This window comes from Takifugu rubripes, chromosome 11, assembly GCF_901000725.2.
Source record: "Takifugu rubripes chromosome 11, fTakRub1.2, whole genome shotgun sequence".
Lineage (NCBI taxonomy): Eukaryota > Metazoa > Chordata > Actinopteri > Tetraodontiformes > Tetraodontidae > Takifugu > Takifugu rubripes.
In genome coordinates this window covers 3566687-3582663 of record NC_042295.1, presented here as the reverse complement: position 1 = coordinate 3582663, position 15977 = coordinate 3566687, and the positions used below count along the sequence as shown (strand labels likewise).

The 15977-nt window shown below is 40.8% G+C and overlaps 1 protein-coding gene across 5 annotated transcripts in view; it reads right to left on the bottom strand.

Annotated features, from left to right (window-relative positions):
* Positions 1-6509: 6509 nt before the first annotated feature.
* Positions 6510-15977, bottom strand: part of b3gat1 (beta-1,3-glucuronyltransferase 1) — a 47024-nt gene continuing 37556 nt past the window's right edge. For 4 of the 5 annotated variants that reach the window (XM_029843230.1, XM_011608224.2, XM_029843231.1 and 1 more), the window contains 3 exons: positions 13207-13503; positions 11275-11381; positions 6510-10259 (listed from right to left, as the gene is read on the bottom strand). In XM_029843230.1, the coding sequence (XP_029699090.1) occupies positions 11295-11381; positions 13207-13503 (384 nt within the window). In that variant the 3' untranslated portion in view covers positions 6510-10259; positions 11275-11294. 5 annotated transcript variants of the gene reach the window in all.

Genomic DNA, 15977 nt, shown 5'->3' with positions numbered 1-15977 from the left:
ATCGGTTTGATTGTAATATCATTGACTTCTCTGCTGCTTAGCAGCAAAAAACAGTAACAATTAACAGTAACTTTAAGGTGTGAAAACAGGTCTCTTTTTGGTGTCCTCACCAAAAAGAGAAATCAGAAGAGATTCAGCAACACAGAATGGCTTTCAACTGTAATGCTTGAATCAATCTGATTTTGCTACCAAAACGCGTCATCGCAGCAGAAAATCACCAACCCGACCACAGCGCGTGCGTGCGTGTGGCGCCATTTCGTCATCTCATGCTGGTGGACCACACAGTGTAAATGTTTCCTTACCAAACACAGCAGGAACAGTGATTCTGTGATGCAAATGACCTTCAAGAGATTAAATTAAAAAACTATTTATCAGCTGGGAGCATCATTTGTGCGGAAAACGGTATTGTGGCGAAATGCAGATTTAAAATGCTACAATCACTAGCTGGATAAATAGCTCATGATAATAAACAATGTTCTGGTGGGTCAACTGTGATAGATAGTATACTTTTTGATTCTTATGCAGTGATTGTGTGCAGTCAGCCTCGTACGTGACAACCCAGACATGATTTCAGTTAAAGGTAATTATCAAGGCCACAGTTGTGCGTCACCAAACTAATGATCACTGAATGTACTCTATTAGTTAATCAGCACATAATGCTCATTATTTGACCGGCATTGTTTTTTCCATTCTCACCCATCCACCTCATGTGCCGATATTTTCTTGTCTTTTACCTGTTTTGTCTCATCCACTCCCACATTTAGTAATCTAGACACATCTGTATGTGAGGATTGATGGTTGTGTCTCAATCTGGATTCAGAAAACACACTGATTCCTTTTTGTTATTGGTTTTTAGTGATTCGTTGGCTCAGAAGGCTCCATCCTCGGCCTTTTGAGCTGTATAGGCTCTCACCGAGACTTAGTCTGGTAAATAAACACGCGTCCTGTGCCACTGTTATGTGGATCACGTACACATTTATTTCCCATGAGTGGCTAAGGCAATTATCTATTTAATCCTGCCAGAAATATTGGGTTTAATGTCCCAAAACGTTCTCCGGCTACATGAAAACAAAGAGGAATTCATTCTTTCTAGTTATTCTTTATTTCAATGGAATGTTTATGGGAAAAAAATAGGGCTACATAGCAGGGGGTTATTCCTGTGTATCAGCATAATTAGCTCACAAGTGTTAGCATTTGTCCTACACAATGTAAAAATAAGGGTGTTTGAAAGGTGAAGACAACAGATTGTGACTGATTAATGAAGCTTGAATTTCCTTTTTTGAGGAGATTGAAGGTACAGTCCCAAAACACAGACGGTGCTATCGTGATGAAATGACTGATATTCTGAGAGAATTCGCGTCCTTGACAGATGCCGGCTCTGCAGCACAGCTGGAATCGACCGAGTCCATTGCCCTCACTCGTCCTCCACAATCCTTCTTCCCTGAGACTCGTGTCCTGGGTTCAAGTCATTAAAACGGTGGCAAAATCTGTCCAAAGTCCAATTTCAATACATAATTCTTCTCTATTTACTGCGAAATGTGGGTATTTTAATTTGTTCTGGGTCATAGACAGTTTCTATGGATGTGAGCGTTGCTTTGTGATAAATGACTGGACCTGCTAATGGATGCGTTCCAAATGTCTGTTTCCTTTGAAGTGGAGCTGAGGTCAGGAGGACTGTAGATAATGTGGCTCTGGCTTGCAGAAGATTAAGTCAGCCCTTTCGCTATTGTCACTCTTGGGTCTCGAGTGTGTAATTTGTTATTATTTCAGGCACTTTTAGCGCTATTTCAGTGCCATGTTTTATACAATTTATAAATTCTGTTCAGTTAGATTCTTTGTGTGTGGGGAGTGTAAAGGGTGTGTCGGGGTGGGGGGGTGTTCTACATGTGCTCCTCCCTCCTATGAGGGTAGTTACGACTCTTGCACTTGCTAATGGCAATCATAGCCATCATTGTGGTTAAAAGGATTCCTACAGAAAGAGCACAGCTTTGCATGATTTGGCTGTTTCTACCAGACACCGTTCAGATGTAACACCACACGTGGTTTAAGAACTTTGTTAATTAGGCCACTCTTTACCTTAAATTATTCTACATCACGCTAACAGGATAATCCTACAGTGTTCCTCTGTCCACCATATTGTCGGTCGTCTCAGTAATTTGGAGCACATCATATTCTGATTTCTGAGGCCTTGGATGGTCCCTGACATCTCCTCATGTCCTTTTCTTTGTGATAGTGAGTTTAGAGCAATAAAAGTACTTGTGGTTTTATAGGGGCAAAGCTGAGGCCTGTTGAAAGGTGTCGAGCTACATTTGAACTGTGCCGATGTGCTTCTCGATTTGTATTCGCACAAGCAAGAATTCAAGTTAAATTCATCCTGCAGCATCCCTGGAGCCATGGCTGCATATCATTACAAGCATGGATTAAACACATACGACTTTGTATGCGTTTCTTCATGCCGCTCTGATTCCCACTAAAGTCTTTTTTCTTCTTTATCGCCAATGACATGTCCTTTTTTTTTAGCAAAACAACAGTTCTTTGTGGACAGAAGAGGAAATAGGGCTTTTGTGAGCAAACTGGGACTCAGTGCATCTTAATAACGGCAGTGTGTTCAGCCTCTGTAGAGTTGTGGTGATCAAAAGGACTATCTGCCAGTTGGAATTTGTGTGTGTGTGTGTGTGTGTGAGGGGGGGGGGATAGTAATCCTTGGACACAAAAGTCCAAGACAGCTTTTGCAATGTGGCTAGCAACCACGGACATGTGACCTAATTCTTGATAATCTTGATATTTTGATATTTTTGCACCATCAAATCATGGATGAAGCAGATGATCACTCAGTGCATTGTGATTTTGTGCTTGCAAACAAGCCTCTAGATTCAGCCTGAGTCTAAATAACTGGGTCAAAAGAAATGTAATAAAAGCTTTCTTAGATTTGATATTATATTCAGACTAGTGAGGACACTGACCTTTTGGGCAGTAAAGGTTAATTTAGACCATTAAAGAGATGTTGGCCATATTTAATGATCTAGTTGTTTCTCTGAATAACATTAATCTTATATTGTGTGTAAATATGAAGAAAACTATTAGACACCAGATACTTTATCTTGACTACAGCAAAGTTTCTGCTTACTCAAGTAAAATGGTGAGTTTTATTAAAGGTTTGGAATTTGCCACTTGATGACAACAGTTGTGAAAATGAACTCACGGCTAACTGGCTGAATGGTTGAAGAGATTTTCGAAATCCCAAATGAGCAAAAGAGAGCTGAGCGAGAGGGAGACTTTGTAAAATTGATATTCCAGCAGACATGTACAAGGCATATTGGTGAGAGGAATCACAGTTTACTTCAATAGTGGAAAAGGTTTGGAGGAAATGAACAAAGTGATGAATCAAGAGGAAAAGAAAACATTAAGTAGAAAGAACCACCATTACTGAACACTTAGTCAAGATCTGGTCCTCCTTGACTGTGATAGTATACAAGAATTAGTCTTCTTCTGAATCGATAAGGAAAATTATACATTACTACATCGTAGAAAAGAAATCACCAAGGAAACACGGAGTGAAAAAAGTGTGTAACTGCAAGTTTTTAATCAAAAATCACTTGGATGGGTGGAGAGCAGGTGCTTTCTGCCCCCAAACAGATCTGGATGATCTGTCAGACGCTGATCCAAGCCTCAGTAGTCCCGGCCACGCTCCTGTTCCTCCCCGTTAGTCCCAGTGACCCCAGAAGCGTCGAAACATTACAATCAATTGTAAATGATAACAGGAGATTCCTCTTGGCTGCAGGGTCGAGGCTGAACCGGTTCACCGGCCATTATGAACTAGGTCCTACTGGGCCTTACGCGCTGTTGGTCTCAGACCTCCCTTGAATCAGAACGGGATGTAAATTAACGGTCTCCTCGGTTTCCCGGATGATTGTGGGGTGAGTAACGCTTGGTGATGAGCTGTCCCTGAATAAGGCCTTATCTCCAAAGTACCTTTCTGGGGGCCCAGCAGTCATTATCTGTGTTTGACTTAATGACTCTAAAGTGGATTGTTGTTGCTGTCATGGCGCATCAGCGCACAAAATTTTTTTCCTTTTTGCAAAGCAGCAGAGACGGGGGACAGTTTTGTTACACTTGTTGCTTTATCATGTTTGCTGGAATAATTTAGCCATTTATATCATGTTCTTCCGAGGGATCTACTATATATTTAAGCGTGATGGAGCAAGTCTGGCAATATAAATTTTTTAATACCCATCACACAATTTGTTTCCCACTGAGAGAACCATTAGTTTAGGGTCAGAACTCCAGCAGGGTCTGACTGGGCCCAGGTTTGCTAATCAGTCTGTGTGTTTAGATAAACTTCGGTTGCTTAATTGCTTCATAGGAGGTTTTTATTTCTATGGAAAGAGCAATTAAGTTTTTTAATGAAAATACAGCGAGGACAGAAATCACCTTTTGTCATTATATATGACACGCAATAAGAATATGGGAGAAAAAAGTGAGACTAGTTTTAATGAGGTGAGTGCATCTTGACATCATGTGCCTGTGATGTGGCAGCAGTCTGTACCTGCAGCAGCTGTGCTTTATTTCTTCTCTCGCCCCACTTTGGATGGTATCGATCTTAATCTTGTAGAACTGCTTCCATTGATTTCTCAGGTCATACCAGTCCTGTCATTTAGGTTGGTAATGGTACTATAATTTACCTTTACAGTAGCAAACAGAAGGTACAACCATGTACAACTTTAATCTATAAGAGGGAATGGGTTTTGGCCTGTTGGCACAGACTTAGGTCTGGGGTACATTTTTATATTTTATATAGAGAATCTGCAGAGGAGAACATCAGAAAATCCCCAGATTCAGGAATGCAAAGGGTGCTGAGTACTGACTAAAGGATCTGAGCACTTCCATCAATGCAATATATCTGTTTTCTTCTGCAATGTGATTGTAACTATAAGTTGGCTGCTTCAAAAATGTGGGAGTGTCAATCAGGGAAAAAAGGAAGCAGGTACAGAGGTACAAACTGCTCCTGATGTTCAGTCTCAGCTTTGTACGCAGTCCCAATGCAGCTGTGACTCATGATACTGAGATAAACAAACACATTTAGACTTCATTATTTGTAGTCTGGGTATGCAGCCTGACTTTAAAAGAGATGTTGATTGTCAGGTCTTTTCTATTATATTGAGTTTCACTCCATGCCAGGTGTCAGTGCTTTCTATACCTGCCATAGTTAAAACCTGTATTGCTGTCAGAAGTGAAGAGTTTCAGAGTGGGAGGGAATGAGAAGTCCTGCCAGTGCTGTCTTAAACCCTGAAGTAGAACAGCATGTAAAAAGGTAAACAGAAGAACTTTAACACAGGAGGTCGGATGTAGATGGCGAATGCCGAATTGCATTTTTGGACAAAGAGACAAACTTTGCGCCGTCTCAGTTGTTAGTTTGCCGTCTCGCTTTTGCGGTGGTCGGGGTTTGTGATGTCGTATATCAGCCTGAATGACCCAACATTAACAAGCTGAAAGGGCACAAATGTCCTCCTATCATGGCGGAGACAACAAAGCTTCAACAATAAATCTATTACACTACTGGACATGTTTACTGGGAAAAAAGGAATAGACCCATTAAATTGCATAAACCGAACGGTGTGTCCGAACGTACTGACTGACTTCAATTTGCTCTCTGATTACACGGTTCAATAGAAGACGGCCACATAACAAATACAATCCGAACTCCATCAAGCATTTACCATAACGGACTAGACCAGACTGTCTACTGCACAACCATGAAACAACGTCCAACACATTTTTTTGAGCCTTGATGATGAACTCTTGACGGTTATCAATGAGTTCACTAAACAGTTTTACATTATGTGATTATGTGCATCACTCTGATGTTTTTTAAATGACTGATTGAATCTAATCCCGGTGTAGTAATGAGTGAGTTCAGACAAAGCCCCTGTCCTTTATTACAGGTGTAACGGGCCAAATTAACCCATGCTGACATTAACCCTGGATGCAGTTTGGCTACAGTCAAATTAATTGAACATTATACTGTGGTTTGAATTAATAAAAGCATATCTCTTCAGAGTTGTGGTCTTATTACAAGATTTAACCTTCTCAGTTACCTTACCCACAAAGCTTAAACCCCCAATAAACCTTCAGCTGCTTTACCTCCGGGTATAGTCCAGACCAGGAATACTCTGGTGTGTTACACGGGCAATAAGCACAAGTCAAATTAAAAGTAAGCACAACTATAAAATAAACGATTACTTTTGTCATCGCCACATAATAACACAACCCAAAGTCCAAATCTCATCCTTCTCAGGCGAGCTCAGTAATGCCAGAGATGATCTAGATTTTAATGTCCGGCTTGCGTAGATGTAGTGAGGAAGGGAATTTTTTGGACAGTAGATCTATAAAAACACCACTGTACAAAGGACTGAAAGTCGCAAACACTGGATTTTGTCTGTTGTTATCGAATGAACACCTTATTTGAAAACACATTTAGAAAAGAACCGCTTAATAATATATACATAAAGCAAGACAAAACAGCTGAGATTCTTCTCAGTAGTTTATTTCTCTTAATTCAACTAACAACTTTCTCTGAGACAGAACTGCTGGGTCAAAGAAACAACAATAAGAGTCACATGCATAAAGTGAGAATCATGAGTCTGGAGGGTGACAGTAGATATGAGAAAAAGGAAAGTGGTGTGTGTTGACTGTTTTGTGCCTTGGAGCTGTCAGAGTGAATGCTCATTAGCGGACTTGAATAGAGCTTGTCCTGTATACATACAGTAACGGAGTAGCTTTCCAGCAGACCATCTCACTATTAGTGAATATTAGATATTGCTTTACACTATCATCTGTTGGAGAAACTATATATTTCAGGATACAGCCCTTAAAAATTGTTCTGCTGCTTTAGGAAGGATGGGAAATGATCGTCAGTGTTGAACTTTGCAAAAGAGCTTAAATATTTTACACTTTCTGGACTGCATCTGAATTAGTTTCCCACTGAAATGTATTCGTTTCCATTAACATCTACTAATGGCTGTCAGGATACAGCAGCATTGATGTAAAGGTTCTGTGTGTGTGTGTGTGTGTGTGTGCGTGCGTGTGTGCGTGCATGTTTGTGTGTGTGTGCACCTTTTGGTGGCACTAATCTCTGATCTACTATACTTCCATACAATAATCTACATGTTCAGTACACTCTAAATTGTATCTGCATGCCTTTTGTACAGTGTCACAGAGTGCAGCTGGAAGATATGGATACCAAGGATGGACTTTGCTTCAAAATAAATATTTAAATTAATATATATATATATTTTTCTAATAAATAATGAGAGGCAAGTTGAAAAATAAATCGCAAGGACAGTGATCTGTGGTCTTTTTTCTAATGCAGTGTCATCTGAAAACAGCCATTTTATAGGAGAGATACAACAAAGCTCTTCTTTCTTTTTCTATGTAATAGAAAAAAAAATGTTATGTAATATGCAATAACACACACAGTCTGCACTGAAGAACCTGAGAGATGTAACATCTTTGTACATACAGAAGTATGTTTTGTGGTTTTCTTGGGAGACGAACAGCGATAATCGGGCAACGTTACAGAAATGTGGTGTTTTAATTATCTCCAGCTATTTTTAGTGGGTGCTTAATGAGAAGCTCCATTGCGTATTAAAACACGGGCAGGTGATTTATCATGTTCAGGAGAGATCTTATTTTTGTTGGTAGAGAATAACTCTGTTATAGTCCCCAGACTATCGCCTTCAGAGATAAGGGAGTCTCACTTTAGAGATGAAGCAGCTCCTTCCTGCAGTCCAGTTAATGTTGAACTGATGTCTAACATAAAGAAACTGTAATAATACCAGCATCAGTCTGCAGGAAGATTGCATGTTAACGTTTCCATCCACTGAAAATTCTACGATTTCAATTTCTTTTGTGCTTTTCTTCAGCCTGTTGTTGGTATAGAATAGCATGCGTCATATTTTCTGTGGAGGCTAATTTGACACTGTTTTACCGTCTCCACTGGCTGTTTTTATGTCTCTGTTATGTGTTAAGGTGGCTTGTCCACCAATAATCTCATAAATGTTAAGATGAAGCTTTTTTAGGCTGCTGGCAATAAGCTTCTTATGTCCTTCTGCCCTGTACACTGACACACAGCCCAAGTTCTCAGATTCTTTTGCTTTTTCACATTTTGTTCTGCTAAAATTTTGTAAAAAAGAAATTAAATATTTTCTCAACAATCAATACCCAATACAGCAGAATAACAAGGTGACAGCTGAATTTTAGAGTATTCAGGCTCTGCTACAACATTTAAACTTCAGCTTTCTGGGCTCCTTCATTTCTCTTGAAATGGAATCCACCTGGGGTATATTCAACTGGCTGGACAAAAATTGGGAAAATACACACGCAGGGATGGGCAGCTCAGTCCTTGAGGGGTGGATTCAAGGCAGGTTTTTGTCCTACTAGGCAGAAACTGCTTTCACAAAGGAAAGTGGAACCCCAGGTGTAAGTGTTGACTACCTGTAGGATAGAAAACCCGGCTTGAATCCAGCCCATGACAACTGGAAGACTGAAAGAACCAACAATCTGGAGAAAAGGGCCCTGTTAAGAGATGTGACCAAGAACCCAATGATTACCGTGTACAAGTGGCAGAAGATTCCAGCAGGTCAACCACCTCTGTTGGAAACTTCTCATCATTTAAAGACACTCAAGACCCAACTTTGAAGCCTTAATTTCATTCATCATGTTTGAATTAAACCAAGCACCACAATACCAGCTGTCCTTCCAAGCAAAGGCTCTGAACACTTGTGTCAATGTTACACGTCTAAATTCAGTTTTCATTTTGTCTCCCTGGTGGACTGAGTGCAGACTGAGATAAGACCAGAAGGCCATACATCTTGCTGGTGACACAATTTAAACAGTTACACTGGGCTCAGTAGAGCTCAGCTGTCAGTGCTGATGGTTCACTTTAAAGGCATCAATACTAATTAACACATGATATTACTTAGAATCCACCAGTAGTGTGATATTAATACATCATCACGTAGTTCTATGAATTGTTGTAGAAATAAGCATATTAGACCTTATCCGCTGTCATTTTTGGCTGAAATTTTGTACCTTAGAATGACAAAAGAAATGTCCAAATGTGAAAAATGAGGACCAACTTTAATGTGACATGTTAGTGATTTATGCCCAGGAGCATGACATCGATCCATGTTTGAACTGGTTGTGAGCTGCAGGTGATCGTCATTGTTGGTGGTCCAGTAATGACAGACCCAGATGCAAACAGTGGCTTACTGTTATAGTGAACTTTGTCTCACCCAATTAGTTAAACACGTACCATTAATTCATGCATTTGCACCTGGTATGCACACGTGCGTTGTCACACCTCATGGTGAGCGATTCTCAATGTGGAGGATTTTTTTTAACTCTAACTAAAGTAATTACAGAACAGTGTTTTTATTTATAAATGATCTCCTGCGCTCATCTGGAGTTGCTATTTACACAGGTTTCCATATTTCTGTATTTTAGGTGCTGTTAGGATCTGGCCATGTGTGTTTCAGCTCTGAAACACAACACGGGGTACATTTCAAATAGCAGTATGCCTTCAAGTGTGTGTGTGTGTGTGTGTGTGTGTGTGTGTGTGCGCGTGTGTGTGTGTGTGTGTGTGGTTTGAATTCCCAATGAGAGTGATGCTACGAAATGAAGCATGGAGTGAATGCGGGGTAAGAGTCTGTAAAAGTCAGCAAGTCGAGTGGCTGGGAAACCTCCCGAAACAAATAAAATGACATCAAAACAAATACCGTAGACTTATCAAAAGAACATTCCTTCCCTAACTGTGTTCAGTCAAAAGGAAACTCCCCATGAGATTCGTGCTTTTTCATCCAGGGAGAGGATATGGTCCTTACATCCAATAGAATTTCCCTCTTGCTTCAAGTGCAGGCGCAGGTTTTTCCTTATGAATGTATTTTGGGAGCGAAGGACGTCCTTGCATCTGTTTGTTGAGATGAATCCACTGGCTACATGATTTTCCCATTGTGCTGTCTCCATTTTTCTTCAGCAGGTGTTGAAGGTGCAGCTTTTGCCTACAGAACATCCTCTCTGAACTTGACTCGTCCTCCACCACCTCAACGAAACTGTGCTTTATATTAGCTTTTAATGCTGCTTCAGTCCCCATTTTAAAAATATTGGACTGATTTAGGAGGATCATATCCCCCGTACAATAAGGACATGATGACCGGTTGCAATTATCAAGGGCCAATTTATTCCTGGGAAGGTGCAATCACCTGTAACAGAAAAGATTGGGATAGTTCAGAAACAGCAAAATGTCCTGATTACAGTTAATTGGACCAGCTCATTCCTTTGCTGACATTTAATTACAGGCAACAGCTGCTGTAATTACCCCAACACGAACCACAATTAAACGAAACAATATCGAATACGTTAAGAACACCTGCGCCCTTCGCACTCGACAGAAACACCGATGAAACTAAAGCTGAGTAGAGAGAAATCTTCACAAGGCCTCCAGCCAAACACCATCAAACAACACATCAGTCTTTTCCAAATGTCTTTCTTTTATTGTGTCTAGGCTTCCATGGATGGATGGATGGCCGGGTGAATGGATGGATGGGTGGATGGATGGATGGATGGAAGGATGGATGGATGAATGCATGGTTGGGTGGGTGAATGGATGATGGTTGGATGGCTGGATGGATGATGGTTGGATGGATGGACGGGTGAATGGATAGATGGATGATGGGTGGATGATGGTTGGTTGGGTGGATGGATAGATGGATGGTTGGGTGGGTCAATGGGTGGATGGATGGATGGATGGATGGATGGATGAATGGATGGATGGATGGGTGGATGGATGGGTGGGTGGATGGATGGATGGTTGGGTGGGTCGATGGATGGATGGATGGATGGTTGGGTGGATGGATGGATGGATGGCTGGGTGGATGGATGGATGGATGGATGGTTGGGTGGATGGTTGGAAGGATAGACGGATGCATGGATGCCAGACCAACAGGGGGCGATACAGTCCAGCTCACCCATATAAGTACCAGAGAAGAACAATATAATTATATAATAATATAATATATATATATATATATATATAATTTCCATATTTTTCAAATAGTTTATGCCTACAAACACAATCAATACTATGAATTATTTCTTTCTATTAGATTGATTTCAAAAGATCTGTTCATCCTTTTTTTATTTAGGCCGTAAACATTTCAGAATTCTAAACCCAGGAAAGAATGTTTGCATTTGTGAAAAAGTATAAAGGTTATTTACCTTAGTCTGAGACAAACTGGTCAAATCTCAACATTGGGGTCGGTGAATCCCTTTTTCCCCTCATTTACAAGAACAGGCTTCTCTGTTCTTGTGTGCCAAACGAGTATCTGGAAAAACAGAACAGCAATGGGAGACGTTAGAAACGTGCTGCTTTCATCATGCATAATGTTCTTTCATCTTCAGTCAACTATGCATTCGAATGACACTGACCAACGGTCCAGAACGTCTTTCTGCCTCTGCCCCCCAGCAACAGTTATGTTCTCTTAGGTTATGGAAATTTGGACAAACGATATAAATTATTTGTTGGATCTGCTGTGGACATTTATCTAATAAAAACATTATTAATTGTTATTCATTATATATTATCCATCATAATTTACTACTACGACTACTACTACTACTACTGCTAATAATAATAACAACAACAACAACAACAACAACAACAACAACAACAACAACAACAACAACCTTACAGGTTCTTTGTTTGACCTGGGGTGGAAAAGCACTTCCTATAATAGATAGCTAGAATCATAGTAGGATGCACTAATGCCAGATTATCTTGTTTTCTACTAGATTTCCTCACATCCCATCTCCATCTCTTGCTGTCCACTGTCTCATCATTTATCTCTAATTGGTGCCCATGAGCTATAGCAGTTTGATGTATAAATGTGTGACTCCATCCTGTTAAAGCAAGTATTAAAGCTGCACGAGCAAAAATGTAACACAGTAAAATTCTGATGTAATGGAATTCTATTTTTAAATCAAATACCGTTCAACAATAATGACCCACTTTTGTTTAGTGTGGTCTCCAGTCTGTGAGTCTGGATTATTTAGCCCTTCGGACAGGACACACACCCAGAGAAGGAAAATCACAGGAGGGAAAAGGATGCCAGTTCATTTTCTACACTATTCCATGTGTTGGAACCTTGATTCCTTTCATCTCTCTGTGGCAGCCACCATGAAATATGCATGAGCTGTGTTTGAGATGTGCCAGGAGCCCACTCCCACTCTTCTCAGGTGTAGAGGAAGGTTAATAGTCACTGCTGCATGGTGAGTGGTAGATTATAATGAGGTGGGATGCCCACACAGAGCTACCAGTGCTTTATCTTCTGCCTTTCCACCCATTAGTCCATCTCCACCCTCATCTATTATCAGTGTGACAGCCTAAACAAATCTAAATCTGAATCCTAATCGCCTTTTTTCATTTACTCCTGTGAATGAACTTCCTGAATGCGTAAATGTGGAATCCATCCATAACCAGAGCCCTCTGGCTAATTCCTCTTTGCTTAGAGAGGTTTAGTGACGTGAGCTCCGTGGAACAGAGGCTGCAGGAAAACACGGAGCAGGCAGCGAGCGAGACGAGTGGTGCAGCTGCCACTGACGCGTTCATCTTTGACTGGGCAAGAGTGCACGTGGGCAGTGAAGAGGTATAATCACGATCTTTTCAGCCTCCGATTTATTCACATTTGAATTTCAGAATGAATATGTGGATACAGGTTTTTGCCCAGATATGCCCCGATGTACATGCACGCTAACAATTCGTTTGGGATACTGCAATATAGTTGATGGAGAATTTCTTTTTCTTTTTTTTAAATTTCTGGTTCTTTTTTTCAAATGAGCAGACTCATTTAGGAACATATTCTTGGAAAACATCCATCTGATATTAAAATATATTCCTGCTTTCACTCACAATAATGACATTGTGAGAAGGCAAAGAAGTGTTTCCTTTAACATCTCTCTCTATAAAATGAGGTATTTATCTGTTTAAGCATTGTATTAGCTATAAGAGCTACTCTTTCTACCATCCATAGTCATAAAACTCATAAAACCAAATATACAAACACATCATCATTATAAAAACCCCTAAATAAATCAGTAAATCCTGCATACCCTTGTACGAAATACAAAACATAAATAACAAAAATAAATTACCTTAGTGCAATTGGCTGCTTTCGGCTCCAGGTCATTAAGTGTGACAAGTTCTCGGAGCAAACTACTTTCTTGGTAGCCTCCTTTTACCCCTCGAAGCTTAAAGTATGCCTGGGGCTTGAAGAGGATGAGCCTCAGATTGATGGCGAAGCCAGCCATGTCGATGGCGAACGGCCGATGAGGGTCGAAGACGGTCTTCCAGCCGTAGACTTTCCCAGCCGCGTTGACCTTGGGGGACTCGTAGCGTAATCCTCCAACAAAGGCCACAGGCCACACTGAAACCTTGCGAGTCGATCTCATCTGGTTGAGAGTTGGGGAGAGAAAATGAGGCAAGATGAGGATTAGAGTCGCCTGGAGAAGAGCGTCAACGGACATCTGCAGAGAAGGTTCGCTGCTTTTGCTCTGTTTCATCCTGCAACACTGAATATTGCTCATTTAGTTGTGGGCAGCTGACACACATTGTTCAACAGCTGCCCTACAAAGGATAATGAGACACAACCATGTTTAATGAGAGTCTGAGCCAAGAGGCTTCGAAGGAGCCAAGCCATTAGAAGAAGTGGATGCCGCCAACGTGTGACCAGAGAGCTCCTTTAAGGGAGAACCATCCGCCATCGTCCTCTTTTATTTTGCTGAGTCCTTTAATCTTCAAGCATAAAAGAGTTTGTCTGTTTCTTCCATGACTGCCTCCTACTGAGTATTTGCCCAGCAAGAGCTGCTGCAGTCAGAGAATTTGCTGCTTTTACTCTGATAAAAAATGAAGGATTTGCACTACAGCCATTTAATCAAACCCATGCGGCAGAGTTAATGATGCTGGTGATTATTTTTTTTAGCATAGTTCTTTATCAGCTGAATGTATGTGCATTTATCATAGCATGAAATTAGATGTTTTGTTATCTTCGGGGGGGATTGAGGCACTCTACAGTCTAAACAGTATTTCTACTTTGAAGGTCTTTATTGAAAGTAAACTTAATAAAAAATATTGTTGTCTTGGGTCATCAATAGAAAATGGGATTTTTCTTTCTTTCTAAATAAAATCAAAATACCCTACTTAAAAGATCTATTCTAAAATAAAGTAACTGTTCATACAAGCAAAGGTTGATTTTTCCATAACTTCTGCAAAGTTGGTGAAACTCCAATTGATGAAATCAATATCTTGCTTACAGGGGATATTAAAATGCTAGAAAAGCTAGAAACAAGCTAAATAACTTATATCGGGTTGTGTTGATGGTGAAAGAGTGGACTGTCCTGATGGTTCTCTGAAAATACGTGTGTGAGCTGTTGTATTAGACGCCGTGTGAGCTGACAGGCTCTTGCAGGGATACTTGCGGATCAGAGAGTAGCAGAGTGTGAACTGTCCTGGGCCAACCCCAGGGCTTACGGGAATCTGAGCTTCAGGGATGGCAGCTCTGTCCTAGTACATACGTATGTCAGCGTTCACCGAAGGGGCTGTTATTGATTACAGGGATCCAGTGTGCACAACACACGTGAATCCTGTGATTGTGCCACTTTCATTTATGCTCAGGATTATTGTGGTCCTATTTTCTTGAGCCGTGTTTCCTTTGTGCCTATAATTTCTGTCTAAATAACTGTGTGCTTGTGATTGGTACAGTGCTGTGTGAAGAGGTCTCTGATTGGACGAACCACGCCCTCACTGACGCTGGCTGAACCCAAAACTATCGTGCTTGTGCTTCATAAATTGAGGATTTGCTGCTTTAGCTTGACTATGTAGTAGCAGACTGCTGCTTTCTCCTGTACTTATTAGCTACAACGTGTCACACTGGGTTGTCACACTCATGTACACGAGCAATATCCTTAGGAAGCAATATCCTATATATTCTTGTTGACTGGCAAAATATTTCAATTAAAGTATGAACACTGTAGACCTATTTAGATAGAATGCTCTAAAGGGCAGAATATTTTGGGAATTTAAAAAAAAACAGCATAACCTAGTTTCTGGTGGGAATTTAGAGCACATGGCACAAATGCCTATTCTTTTGGCTCCCAAGCACACAAAACAAACTCCTTCTCCTCCTCTTTTAGTGTGTAGATGTATGTGAATTAGTTACAGAGCTTTTCACACATATGTAAAACTTGCGGGCAGCAGGTACTGAATCTACCCATCACTGTAGCCGAAAAAATATGTTGGGAAATGTTCACGTCCAGCTCTGATGCCTTTCGATCATAATCAGATTTCAGACATTTACTGATAATGATAAATAAAAGAGTTACAGCATGGTTGACTGTTAAATGGCAAAGGGATGTTTTAAATGGAGGGAGGATTTTACCTAAAGGGAAGTTGTCCAGATGCTACTGCAGCTTTACTTTGCTGTCAGCAGACTATAGTTTTAGCCAACTATCTGTTTCCTGTCAGCTTTTCTCTTTCTTTCCATCATCCATATTGCTCTGTCCTTATTCTGGCCTGTAAAAGGAGTGCTGGGAGTGACAGAGTGCCGCCATGGCGACTAAGCACTTTGGCTGATTCCCAGAGAAAGGTAATGACAGGCCGCGTCAATATGAAGCGCTCCATTTACTACGGACCCTGTCTGCACCGCTAACCGCTAAGACCTGAGGCTGAAGAACAGCACACGTAGAGCAGGTCCGCTCAGGTAACCAAGCCGATGATAGGATGGAATCCATCTGGAAGTGTGCCTCCATTGGATGGATGACGCAAGGCACAAAATAAATCATGACAATGCTGATGGAGAAGAAGAAAATACACTTATCTGGTCATGTAGAGTTTAGATACCCTTCCTCATATTAGACTGCAATTTCCT